Raw genomic sequence first — 14,903 nt, forward strand, 5'->3', positions numbered from 1 at the left:
TCCACTCTAAATAATACAAATGATGTTCTATTGGGTTGAGGTCAGGTCTCTGTGCAGGCCAGTCAAGTTCCTCCACCCCAAACTCACTCATCTATGTCTTTATGGACCTTGCTTTGTGCACTGGCAAATCATTTGTTGGAGGGGCGATTATGGTGTGGGGGGGTATTATGGAGTGGGGGGAGGGGGGATTATGGTGTGGGGGGAGGGGGGATTATGGTGTGGGGGGTGTTTTTCAGGGGTTGGATTTGGCCTCTTAATTCCAGTGAAGGGAACTCTTAAGGCATCAGCATACCAAGACATTTTGGACAATTTAATTCTCTCAACTTTGTGGGAACAGTTTGGGGATGGCTCCTTCCTGTTCCAAAATGACTGTGTATCAGTGCACAAAGCAAGGTCCAAAAAGATGGATGAGCGAGTTTGGGGTGGAGGAACTTGACTGGCCTGCACAGAGTCCTGACCTCAACCCGATAAGACACCTTTGGGATGAATTAGAGCAGAGTCTGCGAGCCAGGCCTTCTCATCCAACATTAGTGCCTGACCTCACAAATGTGCTTCTGGAAGAATGGTCAAACATTCCCATAGACACACTCCTAAACCTTGTGGATGGCCTTCCCAGAAGAAATTAAGCTGTTATAGCTGAAAAGGGTGGGCCAACTCCATATTGAACCCTACAGACTAAGACTGGGATGCCATTAAAGTTCATGTGTGTGTAAAGGCAGGTGTTCCAATACTTTTGGTAATCTAGTGTAATAGTCCAGTATTGGATATTTAGGCTCCATGCACACTGGCTTGATACATTGCTGCTACTACAGGAGTTTTGTATTCTGCCTGTAGAAGCAGCTCCATGTTCCAAGACATACTTTGAGCTCAATGTTTAGAGGCAGGAAAAAAAAACCTTCTGGTTCGTGTTTCTGATTGGAGCTTTCTGGCAGAAAAAATGCAAAACTCTCCTAAACTTGTCTAAACTTTGTACAATGAAATCTCTATATGAAAGTTTTTTCTGCCAAGGGAACTGACATTTTTTAAGCCCAGTGTGCATGGAGCCTTATGGAGTCTAAAGATGGAATGTGATGACATTTTCATATTTCTATATTATTTATGTGGTTTAGATATAAAACTGTCCCAGAATATTATTGTCTCAGTCAGTCCTGTTATACTCACTCTAATTCCTCTATCCGGCTTGTTGTCAGAGCTTCCATCACATCCCTGAAATGAGGACCCTCCAGATTGTTCCCAGACAGGTTCAGTGTCCTCAGTGTCTGGTTATTTCTTATTCCAGATGCCAGGTGGGGGCAGGAACTGTCTGTCAGATGATTATTATACAATCTGTAGAAGAAGAGAAGAATGTTACCAGAAGAAAATGAATTTCTCCCTCCGGAATGAATGTAACTATTCTCTACATGAATGGAACTCATTTCTCTTTATTGGAATCATTAATATGAGATCACTTTATAAATGACGATCGATCATCTACACTATTGGAGGGGTTCTCTTTTTGTGGACCCCAATTACTAAATGTGACATGAGAAGTGGATGAGGTGGTGTGATCCATTCATTATTCCTGTATGGGGATTGGACCATACACACTCACACTGACCTCTAGGCTTTCATCTCCAACCTTCTGCTAAGTCTTGGATTCAGTTGTGGAGATTCACTTTGATGGTCACAGAAGTCTCACTCATGTTGTGGAAACTTCATTGACTAAAAGTGACACCATTGTACTTTGGGATTTCCTTTGAACATCATGGTGGAGGATTTGATCTTATGGTGTGGAAAAGATTTTATTATTACCGTTCTTTATTTGGAACTTTTTAAAAAATGTTGTACTAATATTGCTGCACTAATTTTATATCTGCTGATTATAAATTCTCTTCATTAGTTATCAGTGAAATAGTCTCCATACCATTGTTATATATACACTTATAGGGAGTTTTGTGATGAGGAGTCTCACTTTTATTGTTATATTGTCACATTTATATTGTGTGAATGTTATATACTAGTGCTGCAGTCTTCCATACTATACTAGATGTGATAATTCCACCAATAGGGATCCGATATAACAATTACATTCACTACAAAAATACTTTCATACATGTGAGGAAGGGGCAGATCTCCTCCAATCTATTCACAGATACTTCAATCTATATAACATATAATGTACAAAAATACATAAACATGAAGAGCAACAAAGTTATCTCATAAAATTACAAATATCAAGAGAAAGTTCAGAAATGTGTAAAAGCAGATTTCCTACAACCCATTCACCACTACTTCCATCTCCAATCACCATACAGTGACTTGAGTAGTAAGACCCCTTTCACACTGCAGAGCCGATGAAACAGCTCTAAATCGCTGGTCATTTTTGCGGTGCTTTAGCTGCGCTTTTCGTGTGCTAGTGGGCCGGTGACAACGGGACCTTAAAGTGTAGCTCCACCCATATTTTAAAGTAATTTCCCTCCAAATCCGCTGTGTGTGCTGATAAAGAATTGGCCTATTTTTCCCTTAAACTCACTGTTATATACTGTATAGTAGTCGGCACTTCCTGTCCTCGGCCGCGGCCCAGCATTTCCTCCCCTCTTTGCAATGCCTCCTGGGAGATATTTGTCATCAATCCCAGGAGACAATAGGCATCGCTGGGCCGTAGCATCGCTTTTGTTGCCATGGTTACCAAAGCTTCTTATACACAGTGTTGGGCGGTGGGGGAGGTGGCTGGAGCATCTCAGCTCTGATTACATACAGAGCCCGGGGGAGGGGACAGACACATTATGTACTGATTTATAATAGAGGAATATGATGGGGCAGTTTTGATGAGGCAATATGATGGGGCAGTCTTGATGGGGGCGTTTTTGATGGGGCAATTTTGATGGGGCAGTTTTGATGGGGTAGTTTTGATGGGGGCAATAAAATTAGGGGCAGTTTTGATGGGGCAATTCTGATGGTGTCAATATGATGGGGCAGTTTTGATGGGGGAAGTTTTGATGGGGCAATTCTGATGGGAGCAATTTTGATGGGGCAGTTTTGATGGTGGCAATATGATGGGGCAGTTTTGATGGGGGCAGTTTTGATGGGGCAATTCTGATGGGGTCAATTTTGATGGGGCAGTTTTGATGGGGGCAACATGATGGGGCAGTTTTGATGGGGCCATTCTGATGGTGGCAATATGATGGGGGAAGTTTTGATGGGGGCAGTTTTGATGGGGGCAATTTTAATAGGGCAGTTTTGATTGGGGCAGTTTTGATGGGGCAGTTTTGATGGGGCAATTCTGATGGTGGCAATATGATGGGCAGTTTCAATGGGGGCAGTTTTGATGGGGCAATTCTGATGGGGAAATTTTGATGGGGCAGTTTTGATGGTGGCAATATGATGGGGCAGTTTTGATGGGGGCATGTGATGGGTGTTATGATACACTTTGCTGGGGGCAATGTGATGCGATTTGCGGGTGGTGTTGTGATGCGAATTGCAGGGAGTGATGTGATGCCATTTGTGGGGAATATTGTGAAGCAATTTGCAGGGGGCTATGTGATGTGATTTGTGGGTGGTGTTGTGATGTGATTTGCAGGGAGCGATGTGATGCCATTTGTGGGGGTGCTGTGATATGATTTGTGGGGGGCTATTTGATGCGATTTGTGGGGGTGTTATGATGCAATTTTCGGGGGGTGTTGTGATACGATTTGGGGGAGCTGTATGATGCGATTTGCTGGGGGCAATGTGATGCGATTTGCGGGGGTGGTTATGATACGATTTGCGGGGGGTGTTGTGATGCAATTTGCGGGGGGTGTTGTGATGCTATTTGCGGGGGTTGTTGTGATGCAATTTTCTCGGGGTGATGTGATGTCATAGAAATTCATTTTTACTTGGTCTACGCCATTTGCAGGTAGGCAATGCAAGAAATAATGCAATTGTAATTTATTTCCTGGAGGGAGGTGGGAAGGAGAGGTTTGCATAGCTAAGGGACAGCAACTTCCTCTGACACTGCCGTAGCTATGGAAACCTGACCTGAAACCAATCACACTGCTTGTGCTGCACTGAGCATGTGCGAGATCTGCAAGGATTAGATCCAGGAAGAAATACAGTCTGGCTTCAGATGCCCACACTTAAGATGGCCACGGCCTGCTGGAAGTTTATAAAATAACAAACTAATGCTATAAACTAACAAAACGGACCTTAGTTTACAGAATAACTTTACTAGAATACATTATGCTTGTGTATTATAGGAGTATTTTTATTTAAAAAGTATACATTTGGCTGGAACACCGCTTTAAAAAAATAAAAAAGATCAGGATCATAACAACAGCAATTGTCTTCAGGTAGCTTTAGGTGCACACTGTGCAGAGGACACAGTACACTAATTGTAAATACTGTAGCTGTCTGCCTGTGGTATTAATAGGATCAGAAGAACACCACTAAGTTTCTTCAGGTAGCTTTAGGTGCACACTGTGCAGAGGACACAGTACACCAACTGTAAATACTGTAGCTGCCTGCCTGTGGTATTAATAGGATCAGAAGAACACCACCAATTTTATTCAGGTAGCTTTAGGTGAACACTGTGCAGAGGACACAGAACACTAACTGTAAATACTGTAGGTACTTGCCTGTGGTATTAATAGGAGCAGATCAACAGCAATTGTCTCCAGGTAGCTTTAGGTGCACACTGTGCAGAGGACGCACTACACTAACTGAAAATACTGCAGCTGCCTGCCTGTGGCATTAATAGGATCAGAAGAACACCACTAATTTTCTTCAGGTAGCTTTAGATGCACACTGTGCAGAGGACACAGTACACTAATGCCCTGTACACACGATAGGATTTTCCGATGGAAAATGTGTGATAGGAGCTCGTTGTCGGAAATTCTGACCGTAAGGCTCCATCACACATTTTCCATAGGAATTTCCGACACACAAAGTTTGAGAGCTTGCTATAAAATTTTCCGACAACAAAATCCGTTGTCGGAAATTCCTATCGTGTGTACACAAATCCGACGCACAAAGTGCCACGCATGCTCAGAATAAATTAAGAGACAAAAGCTATTGGCTACTGCCCCGTTTATAATCCTGACATACGTGTTTTACATCACCGCATTCAGACCGATCGGATTTTCTGACAACTTTGTGTAACCGTGTGTATACAAGACAAGTTTGAGCCAACATCCGTCTGAAAAAATCCTAGGATTTTGTTGTCAGAATGTACGATCAATGTCCAACCGTGTGTATGGGCCATAACTGTAAATACTGTAGCTGCCTGCCTGTGGTATTAATAGGAGCAGAACAACAGCAATTGTCTTCAGGTAGCTTTAGGTGCACACTGTGCAGAGGACACCGTACACTAACTGTAAATACTGTAGCTGCCTGCCTGTGGTATTAATAGGAGCAGATCAACAGCAATTGTCTTCAGGTAGCTTTAGGTGCACACTGTGCAGAGGACACCATACACTAACTGTAAATACTGTAGCTGCCTGCCTGTGGTATTAATATAGGATCAGAAGAACACCACAAATTTTCTTCAGGTAGCTTTAGGTGCACACTGTGCAGAGGACGCACTACACTAACTGTAAATACTGTAGCTAATAGGACTAATAGGATCAGAAGAACACCAGCAATTTTCTTTAAGTAGCTGTAAATACTGTAAAAACACCTGCCTGCGTGTCAGTAGTAGGGATGAGCCAAACACCCCCTTGTTCGGTTCGCACCAGAACATGCGAACAGGAAAAAAGTTTGTTCGAACACGCGAACACCGTTAAAGTCTATGGGACACGAACATGAATAATCAAAAGTGCTAATTTTAAAGGCTTATATGCAAGTTATTGACCTGGGTCCTGCCCCAGGGGACATCGATCAATGCAAAAAAAAGTTTTAAAAATGGCCGTTTTTTCGGGAGCAGTGATTTTAATAATGCTTAAAGTGAAACAATAAAAGTGTAATATCCCTTTAAATTTCGTACCTGGGGGGTGTCTATAGTATGCCTGTAAAGGGGCACATGTTTACCGTGTTTAGAACAGTCTGACAGCAAAATGACATTTCAAAGGAAAAAAAGTAATTTAAAACTACTCGCGGCTATGAATGCATTGCCGGTCTGACAATACACATAGAAGTTCATTGATAAAAACGGCATGGGAATTCCCCACAGGGGAACCCCGAACCAAAGTTTTAAAAAAAATGACGTGGGGGTCCCCCTAAATTCCATACCAGCCCTTCAGGTCTGGTATGGATATTAACCACTTGACCACTGGGCACTTAAACCCCCTTAATAACCAGACCAATTTTCAGCTTTTGGTGCTCTCACATTTTGAATGACAATTACTCAGTCATGCAACACTGTATCTATATGAAGTTTTTGTCCTTTTTTCACACAAATATAGCTTTCTTTTGGTGGTATTTAATCACCGCTGGGTTCTTTATTTTTTGCGCTATAAAAGAAAAAAGACCGAAAAATCGGTAAAAAAATGCATTTTTCTTCATTTCTGTTTTAATAATTTTGCAAATTAGTAAATTTTCTTCATATATTTTGGCCAAAATTTATACCGTTACATATCTTTGGTAAAAATAACCCAAATTAGTGTATATTATTTGGTCTTTGTGAAAGTTATAGCATCCACAAGCTATGGTGCCAATATCTGAAAATTGATCACACCTGAATTACTGACGGCCTATCTCATTTCTTGAGACCCTAACATGCCAGAAAAGTACAAATACCCCCCAAATGACCCCTTTTTGGAAAGAAGACATTCCAAGGTATTTAGAAAGATGCATGGTGAGTTTTTTGAAGTTGTAATTTTTTCCCACAATTCTTTGCAAAATCAAGGTTTTTTTTCCTTGTTTTTTTTCACAAAATTGTCATATTAGCAGGTTATTTCTCACACACAGCATATGCATACCACAAATTACACCCCAAAGCACATTCTGCTATTACTCCCGAGAGACTTTTAAACAGCGTGGCCACATACAGAGGCCCAACATGCAGGGAGCACCTTCAGGCGTTCTGGAGCACCCAGGCCAATTCTGACATTTCTCTCCTACATGTAAAAATCATGATTTATTTGCTAGAAAATTACATAGAACCCCAAAACATTATATATGTTTTTTTAGCAAAGACCCTAGAGAATACAATAGTGGTCATTGCAACTTTTTATCTCGCACGATATTTGCGCAGCAATTTTTCAAACGCATTTTTTTGGGGGAAGAAAACTGTTTTGTGCTTTAAAAAAACAAAATAGTAAGGTAAGCCCAATGTTTTTGCATAATATGAAAGATGAATTTATGCCAAGTAAATAGATACCTAACATGTCACCTTTCAAAATTGTACATGCTTGTGGAATGGCGCCAAACTTCGCTACTTAAAAATCCCCGTAGGCGACGCTTTAAAATTTTTTACTGGTTACAAATTTTGAGTTACAGAGGAGGTCTAGGGCCAAAATTATTGCTCTCACTCTACCGATCGCACATATGTGGTTTGGACACCGTTTTCATATGTGGGCGGGACTTACGTATGCGTTCGCTTCTGCATGCGAGTACACGGACAGGGGCGCTTTAATTTTTTTTTTTAATTGTTCATTTTACTTTATTTATTTTAGTTTGACACTTTTTTCCAAAAAAAAATATTTTTGATCACTTTTATTCCTATTACAAGGAATGTAAATATCCCTTGTAATAGGAATATGGCATGACAGGTCCATTTTACAGTGAGATATGGGGTCAATAAGACCCCACATCTCACCTCTAGGCTGTGCCTGAAATAAAAAAAAAAAAACGATCCTGGCTTTGATTGTAGCGGTGAGTCGGTAGAAGCACCGGAGGGCAGTGGGAGGGGGGATGTCCCCTCTCGCCTCCCGTAAGAACGATCAAGCAGTGTAACAGCCGCTATGATCATTCTTATGGCGTAGGGTATCGCTGGCTAAAAAAGCTGATATCTGAATGATGCCTGTAGCTGCACCCATCATTCAGATATCCCCGCACAAAGTCAAGGACGTCGTATGACGGCAGGAGGGAACTGGTTAAAATGCTTTTTTTTAAAACACAAAGTTGTCCATTTAAACAATATTTCTAAAACATAGCATGTACATACCAAAAATGACACCCCAAAATAGATTCTCCTACTCCTTCTGAGTACGGTGATACCACATGTGTGAGACTTCCACAGCCTGGCCACATACAGAGGCAGAGTATGGCTGAGCATGGCCGAGTATGGCTGAGCATGGCCGAGTATGGCTAAGCATGGCTGGGTATTGCAGAGTATCGCCGAGTATGACTGGGTATGGCAGAGTATGGCTGGGTATCACCGAGTATTGCAGAGTATGGCTGGGTATTGCGGGGTATTGCAGAGTATGGCTGGGTATGGCAGAGTATTGCGGGTTATGGCAGAGTATTGCAGATTTTTGCGGGGTATTGCAGAGCATGACTGGGTATGGCAGAGTATGGCAGAGTATGACAGAGTATGGCTGGGTATCACCGAGTATTGCAGAGTATGGCTGGGTACTGCGGGGTATTGCAGAGTATTGCGGGATATTTTGGGGTATTGCAGGGTATGGCAGAGTATTGCGGGTTATTTTGGGGTATTGCAGGGTATGGCAGAGTATTGCGGGGTATTGCAGAGTATTGCGGGGTATGGCAGAGTATTGCGGGGTATTGCAGGGTATGGCAGAGTATTGCGGGGTATTGCAGAGTATTGTGGGGTATTTCGGTGTCTTGCAGGGTATGGCAGAGTATTGCGGGGTATTTCGGGGTATTGCAGGGTATGGCAGAGTATTGCGGGGTATTGCAGGGTATGGCAGAGTATTGCGGGGTATTTCGGGGTATTGCAGGGTATGGCAGAGTATTGCGGGGTATTTCGGGGTATTGCAGGGTATGGCAGAGTATTGCGGGGTATTGCAGAGTATTGTGGGGCATTGCAGAGTTTTGTGGGGCATTGCAGAATATTGTGGGGTATTGTGGGGCATTGCAGAGTATTGTGGGGTATTGTGGGGCATTGCAGAGTATTGTGGGGCATTGCAGAGTATTGCACAGCATTGCAGGGCATTGCAGAATAGTGAGGGATGGCTGAGCATGGATGGATGGATGGCTTGATGCCTCTATGCAGCGCTGTGGGCACTACAGATGCAGCCCACAGCACTGCTACCATCCATCCATCCCCCTCTCCGCTCACAGTGTACCGATCGGTACACAGGAGGGGAGGAGACGAACCAGCGTCATGAGATGACGCCGGTTCGTTTACATGTGATCGCTCCGTCATTTGACAGAGCGATCACATGGTAAATGGCCGCGATTAGCGGTGGGCACGCGAGAGCAGAATTCTGGGAGGACGTCCCTGGATGCCCTCCCAGAGTTAAGCAACCGCCCTGTAGCCTTCATTTGGCTATGGGCTGGTTGTTAAGTGGTTAAGGGGAACCACGCACCAAAATTTAAAAAAAGAACGGCGTGGGGTCCCCCAAAAATCCATACCAGACCCTTATCCGAGCATGCAACCTGGCAGGCCACAGGAAAAGAGGGGGGGACGAGAGAGCACCCCATCTCTTGAACCATACCAGTCCACATGCCCTCAACATTGGGAGGGTGCTTTGGGGTAGCCCCCAAAACACCTTGTCCCCATGTTGATGAGGACAAGGGCCTCATCCCCACAACCCTGGCCAGTGGTTGTGGGGGTCTGCGGGCGGGGGGCTTATCGGAATCTGGAAGCCCCCTTTAACAAGGGGACCCCCAGATCCCGGCCCTCCCCCCTGTGTGAAATGGTAGGGGGGTACTTCCATTTCACTAAAAAAGTGTCAAAAATGTTAAAAATGACAAGAGACAGTTTTTGACAATTCCTTTATTTAAATGCTTCTTCTTTCTTCTATCTTCCTTCATCTTCTTCTTCTGGTTCTTCTGGCTCTTCTGGTTCTTCCTCCAGATGAAGAAGATGAAGAAAAGAAGAAGATGAAGAGAAGAGCGGGAGCCTCCCCCCATGCCATGGATGCGGAGTAGCCCGAGGAGAAGAAGGGAAGAAGAGGCCGCGGAGGAGATGCTGGACGAGAACACTGGAGGAAGAACCAGAAGAGCCAGAAGAACCAGAAGAAGATAAAGGAAGATAGAAGAAAGAAGAAGCATTTAAATAAAGGAATTGTTAAAAACTGTCTCTTGTCATTTTTTTTTTTTTACAATGTTTTTTATTGAAATATAAAAAAAGGGGAAAAACCCCTGATAATGAGTTCCCACGCAGGGGATATGTACAGAAACATAAGAAGAAGGTTTACATAAAAGCACATAATGAACATTTTTTAAAGTACATTATATCAATCTGACATTGACCCGTCAGCCAGGGCCGGCGGTCAGTGCGCTATGCCCAAACCGTAAGGCCCAGGGGCTAAGGCGGACAAAAACGAGCGGAGTTATCCGCAAAACAGGGTAGGGGGAGACAAACAAGCATGAGAAGGGAGGAAAGAGAGAAGAGAAAAAAAAAAAAAAGGGAGGGGAAGAGTGGAGAAGAAGAACACATGTACAACAACAAAGGGGGAAAGAGGAGGAGATATATGAGTAGAACAGAGAGCGGCGGGTGAGAGGCCCAGAAAAAGAGGGGAAGAGAGGGGGGAAAAGAGGTCCCTCAGGCTGGAGGCTAGTGCAAATTGGACCTACAGACCTAGACTAGTCGGATTTAGATTGGGGAGTGTGTAGGACCACCACGGGGCCCATACCTTAAGGAATTTAGCATGGGAGTCGTGGAGGATGCTGGACATTTTTTCGTGAATCATGAGGGTCGTCAAGGAATTCTTCACCTCTGCGAATGAGACAGAGGGTTTTTTCCAAGCCCTCGCTATTGTTCGTTTAGCGGCAATAAATAAGTATGTAGCTAGTTTTTGTTGATGAGAAAAGAGGCCCGGGAGCGGGCAATGGAGTAATGCAAATTTGGGGTCTTTGCGGAAGGGAGCATGAAATAGGAAGGAGAGTAGACCAAAGACCCTTGACCAGAAGCCTATAAGATGGGGGCAGGACCACCACGTGTGCAGTTCATCTCCTCGTTGACCGCAACCCCTAAAGCATCTGTCGTTGTATGATGGGTTTGATTTTGCGATACGGGCTGGAACCCAATACCAGCGCAGGAGGACCTTATAGGCCGCCTCCAACGTGGCAGTGTTAAAGGAGCATTTTGCTATGCTGGACCAGGCTTTACTCCAGTCTGCGAGATCTATGGGGGATAGGTCGCGTTCCCATTTTAGCGTGTAGGAAAGGGAAGTGGAATTGTTGCCGGCAGTTAGTAAGGAGTATATCATGGAAATGGTGCCACGAGCACCTGGGCAATGTTGGCAGGAGTGCTCGAAGGCAGTCATTTGGTACGGAAAGGAGCCCAGGCGTCGAAAGGAAGTTATCCAATGTTGTAGTTGGATATAGCGGAAGAGTTCAGCAGGTGGAGCTTCATGGGTCTCTCGAAACGAGGACCACGTGGGAAAGGCGCGGGTATGAAGGAAGTGGCGAACCAGGGAAAACCCATGGGTGGGCCACCATGAGAAAATGTGGGGTTGTTCTAGGCCAGGTGGAAACATAGGGTTATTCAAGAGGGGAAGCAGTGGTAAAAATGGGGACATAAGCTTGCCCGAGTATCGTATCGAGTCCCATAATTTCAGACTGTGTATCATAAGGGGGCTGGCAGAAGGCGGTCGCATTTTAGGGGGTAGCCACAATAGTGCAGAGATGGGGACAGGCGCGCAATTGGGTACCTCCAGGAGAACCCATAAGGGGATATCAGAAGTGGCGTGGAGCATGGAGAGTTGGGAAATTTGGGCTGCTTGGTAATATTTTGCAACGTTCGGAACGCCCAGCCCACCCTGTAACCTATGAGCATAGAGCGTAGAGCGGGAAACCCTGGGGCGTTTATGTGCCCAGATAAAGGCAAGAAGTCTGTTCTGAAGCAGCCTCAGATAGAAGGCAGGGACCTGGACAGGAAGGGTTCGGAAAAAATAAAGAATCTTCGGAAGGATGGTCATCTTGACCGCATGGATCCGTCCGATCCAGGATAAGGAGGGGAATCGCCAAGATGACATGAGAGTAGTAATTGTACGTAAGAGTGGGTAGTAGTTGGCTTAGAAAAGGGAAGCGTAAATGGGGGTGAGCTTGACACCCAGATAGTCTAGGGAAGAGCTTGCCCAGCGGTAAGGAAAGGAAGATTGGAGGTGTAAGATTAGGGGGTCTGGGAGAGTTACATTCAGGGCGGTAGTTTTGTGTGGGTTAATACGGAGGCCGGAGATGGTTGAAAAGCGTGTGAGAAGGGCCTGGAGATTTGGTAGGGTGGTGATGGGATTGGTGAGAGTCAAGAGGGCATCATCAGCGAACATATTCAATTTATAGTTGTCACCTGCATAAGGGATGCCCGTGATATTAGGGTCTGCCCTAAGGGCAATAGCTAGCGGCTCGAGGGCAAGAACAAAGAGGACTGGGGATAGAGGGCAGCCCTGGGCTCCCCTAGAGATAGGGAAAGAGGGTGAGAGGCAACCAGCATAACGAACTGAGGCAGAGGGGGTGGAATAAAGGGCCGACAACCATGACAGAATCGAGTCGCCAAAGCCCCAACGTTGTAGTACGTAGCGTAGATAGTCCCATGAGAGGGTATCAAAAGCTTTATATATGTCAAGAGAGAGAAGAAAGCCTGGGATTTTGCGTTGTTGTAGTAGGGTGATTAAGTGGACAACCTTCCGGACATTGTCCCCCGCCTGACGGCCAGGTACGAAGCCCACCTGGTCTCTGTGAACCAAGGAGCGCAAATATTTGTTAATGCGAAAGCACAGGATTTTCCCCAAAAGTTTCACATCTTCATTTAATAGGGAAATTGGGCGAAACGCCTGGGATTCGTGAGCCTCCTCAGTGGTCTTAGGAATCATGGAGATATGAGCTCGCAAAGAGTCCGAGGAGGGTAGCGCACCTTCTTTCATGCTGTTAAAGTAGGCCGTCAGGTGGGGGAGCAAGAGGGGAGAGAGTTTGCAATAGTATAGTCCGGTGAAGCCATCTGGGCCCGGGGCCTTTGAAACACGAATACCCTTGATGGCCTGAGCCACCTCCAGTTCAGTAATGTCAGCGTTAAGAGTCGCACAGGCTGTTGAGGAGAGAGGCGGTAGATGAAGATCACGGAAGAAGTCGTCCGCGAGATTGAGAGGGAAGGGGGAAGGTTTGCTATAAAGCGAGGCTAGAAAGTCTGCCAGGGCCACAGTGACTTTGCTCGGATCCGAAGTGAGGTCTCCGTTGGCAGCACGAAGGCGGATTGGCTTATGGCTGTGAGAGGTAGCGTTGAGTTTTTTAGCCAGCATTGCACCCGGTTTATTTGCGCAGGAATAAAATTTATGTTTAGTCCACCGCAAGGCCTTTTCAGCTTGGTCGGAGGCCAACAAGTCTAATTCGGCTGCTAGGGTATCCCTAGCTTTCCTGTTTGCTAGCGAGGGGTGGGATTTCCACTCCGCATCCGCAGAGACCAAAAGAACTGTAAGTTCCCGGGTCCGCTTTTCTTTGTGGCGTTTGCGGGTGGATGCCAGTTGTATGCAGTGGCCTCTCATGGTAGCCTTGTGAGCCTCCCAAAGAGAGATGGGCGAGGACACGGAGCCTACATTTTCCTTAAAGAAGGTTTGGAGTCGTGTCTGGATCTCAAGAAGGGCATCCTGTGTTGTAAGGAGTGAGTCATTCAATCGCCATTGAAAAGTAGGGCGCGTCAGACCTGAGAGGGTAAATGAGAAAACAATGGGATCATGATCTGACCACACGGAAGGGGGATCGTAATTTTGTGGATATTAGAGATGTGGCGTAGAGGAACGAAAACGTGGTCGATCCTACAAAAGCTATCATGCGGGCTAGAATAGTAGGTGAAGTCGCGATTGCAGGGATGGAGCTCCCGCCAGGCATCCACCAGGCCATGGGATTGTAAAAGAGATCTCATCTGTTCCTCCACGACCGAATCATGGGAGGGGGAGGAACCAGATGAGTATTTCCTGTCCACCGAGGAGTCCAGAGCTATGTTTGTGTCACCCATCAAAATGAGGGTCCCAGAGCTATGTTGGGATACGACCTTGAGAAGGTGGGAGAAAAATTTATGTTGGAAGCGGTTGGGGGCATAGTACCCAACTAGTGTTACATTCTGGCCATTTAATGTGCCCTGGAGTAGCAGGTATCTACCGGTTGGATCCGCTATTTCTTTGGAGCATGAAAATAGGAGATTGCGTCTAAAGGCTATGAGAACCCCCCTCTGCTTTTCGGGGGCGGAAGCCTGAAAAAATGTAGGGAAGTGAGAGGAAACATATTTTGGGGCAGAAGAGGAGGAAAACCTGGTCTCTTGCAAGCACACTACGTCTACGCAACTAGATTTTAGGTGATGAAATACTTTGGAACGTTTTGCTGGTGAATTAAATCCATGGATATTATGGGAATAAAACTTCAGCGGGGGTTGGGTCATAGTGAGGAGATGAAGGTTAGCTCACGTGATGATGTCCAGCAGCTGCAGTTAAGGTCGGTAGGGATCCTGGTCAACAACTTTTGTGGGTTTCCAGCCTGAGGGAAGAAGAAAAGAGAAAGACAAAGAAACATGTAGGACAAGAGACAAGAGACAGGACAAGGGAAAGAAAAAAAAACACAAAAAGAACACGAAAACAGTACGAACGTACTAAGTATGCCACGATGGGCGTGGACCATGTCTTCGGCAAGGCGTGTAAGGCGGGGGGGCTCGACCGCCGGACACATGGCCATTTTAGGTCTGGATGGCTTAAAGTTTAGCAAGAAGAGGGGGGTATCGGGAAAAGAGGGGGGAATCACCGGTTGAGTAAACCAAAGAAAATTTTTGTCAATCCGAGAATAAGCTACAACAAAGGATTACCAGTCTAACTTTAAACATAAACTTGTTACATTTCATTAAAGAGCACAATTGAAGTAGGCAACTTCTGTGATTCGGGTCATATAATGAGACCAGG

General features: G+C 45.3%; 2 protein-coding genes across 4 annotated transcripts in view; both read right to left on the reverse strand.

The window, feature by feature from the left end:
• Positions 1 to 14,903, reverse strand: part of LOC141117699 (NACHT, LRR and PYD domains-containing protein 3-like) — a 2,363,088-nt gene that overhangs the window by 91,728 nt on the left and 2,256,457 nt on the right. The window lies entirely within an intron of this gene.
• LOC141117536 (NACHT, LRR and PYD domains-containing protein 3-like) overlaps positions 1 to 14,903 on the reverse strand; it is a 387,369-nt gene that overhangs the window by 6,108 nt on the left and 366,358 nt on the right. Inside the window, exon 8 of the mRNA XM_073610435.1 lies at positions 1,162 to 1,326. Coding sequence (XP_073466536.1) covers positions 1,162 to 1,326 — 165 coding nt within the window. The remainder of the gene's footprint in view (positions 1 to 1,161; positions 1,327 to 14,903) is intronic.

This window comes from Aquarana catesbeiana, linkage group LG13, assembly GCF_042186555.1.
Source record: "Aquarana catesbeiana isolate 2022-GZ linkage group LG13, ASM4218655v1, whole genome shotgun sequence".
NCBI classification, from domain to species: Eukaryota; Metazoa; Chordata; class Amphibia; order Anura; family Ranidae; genus Aquarana; species Aquarana catesbeiana.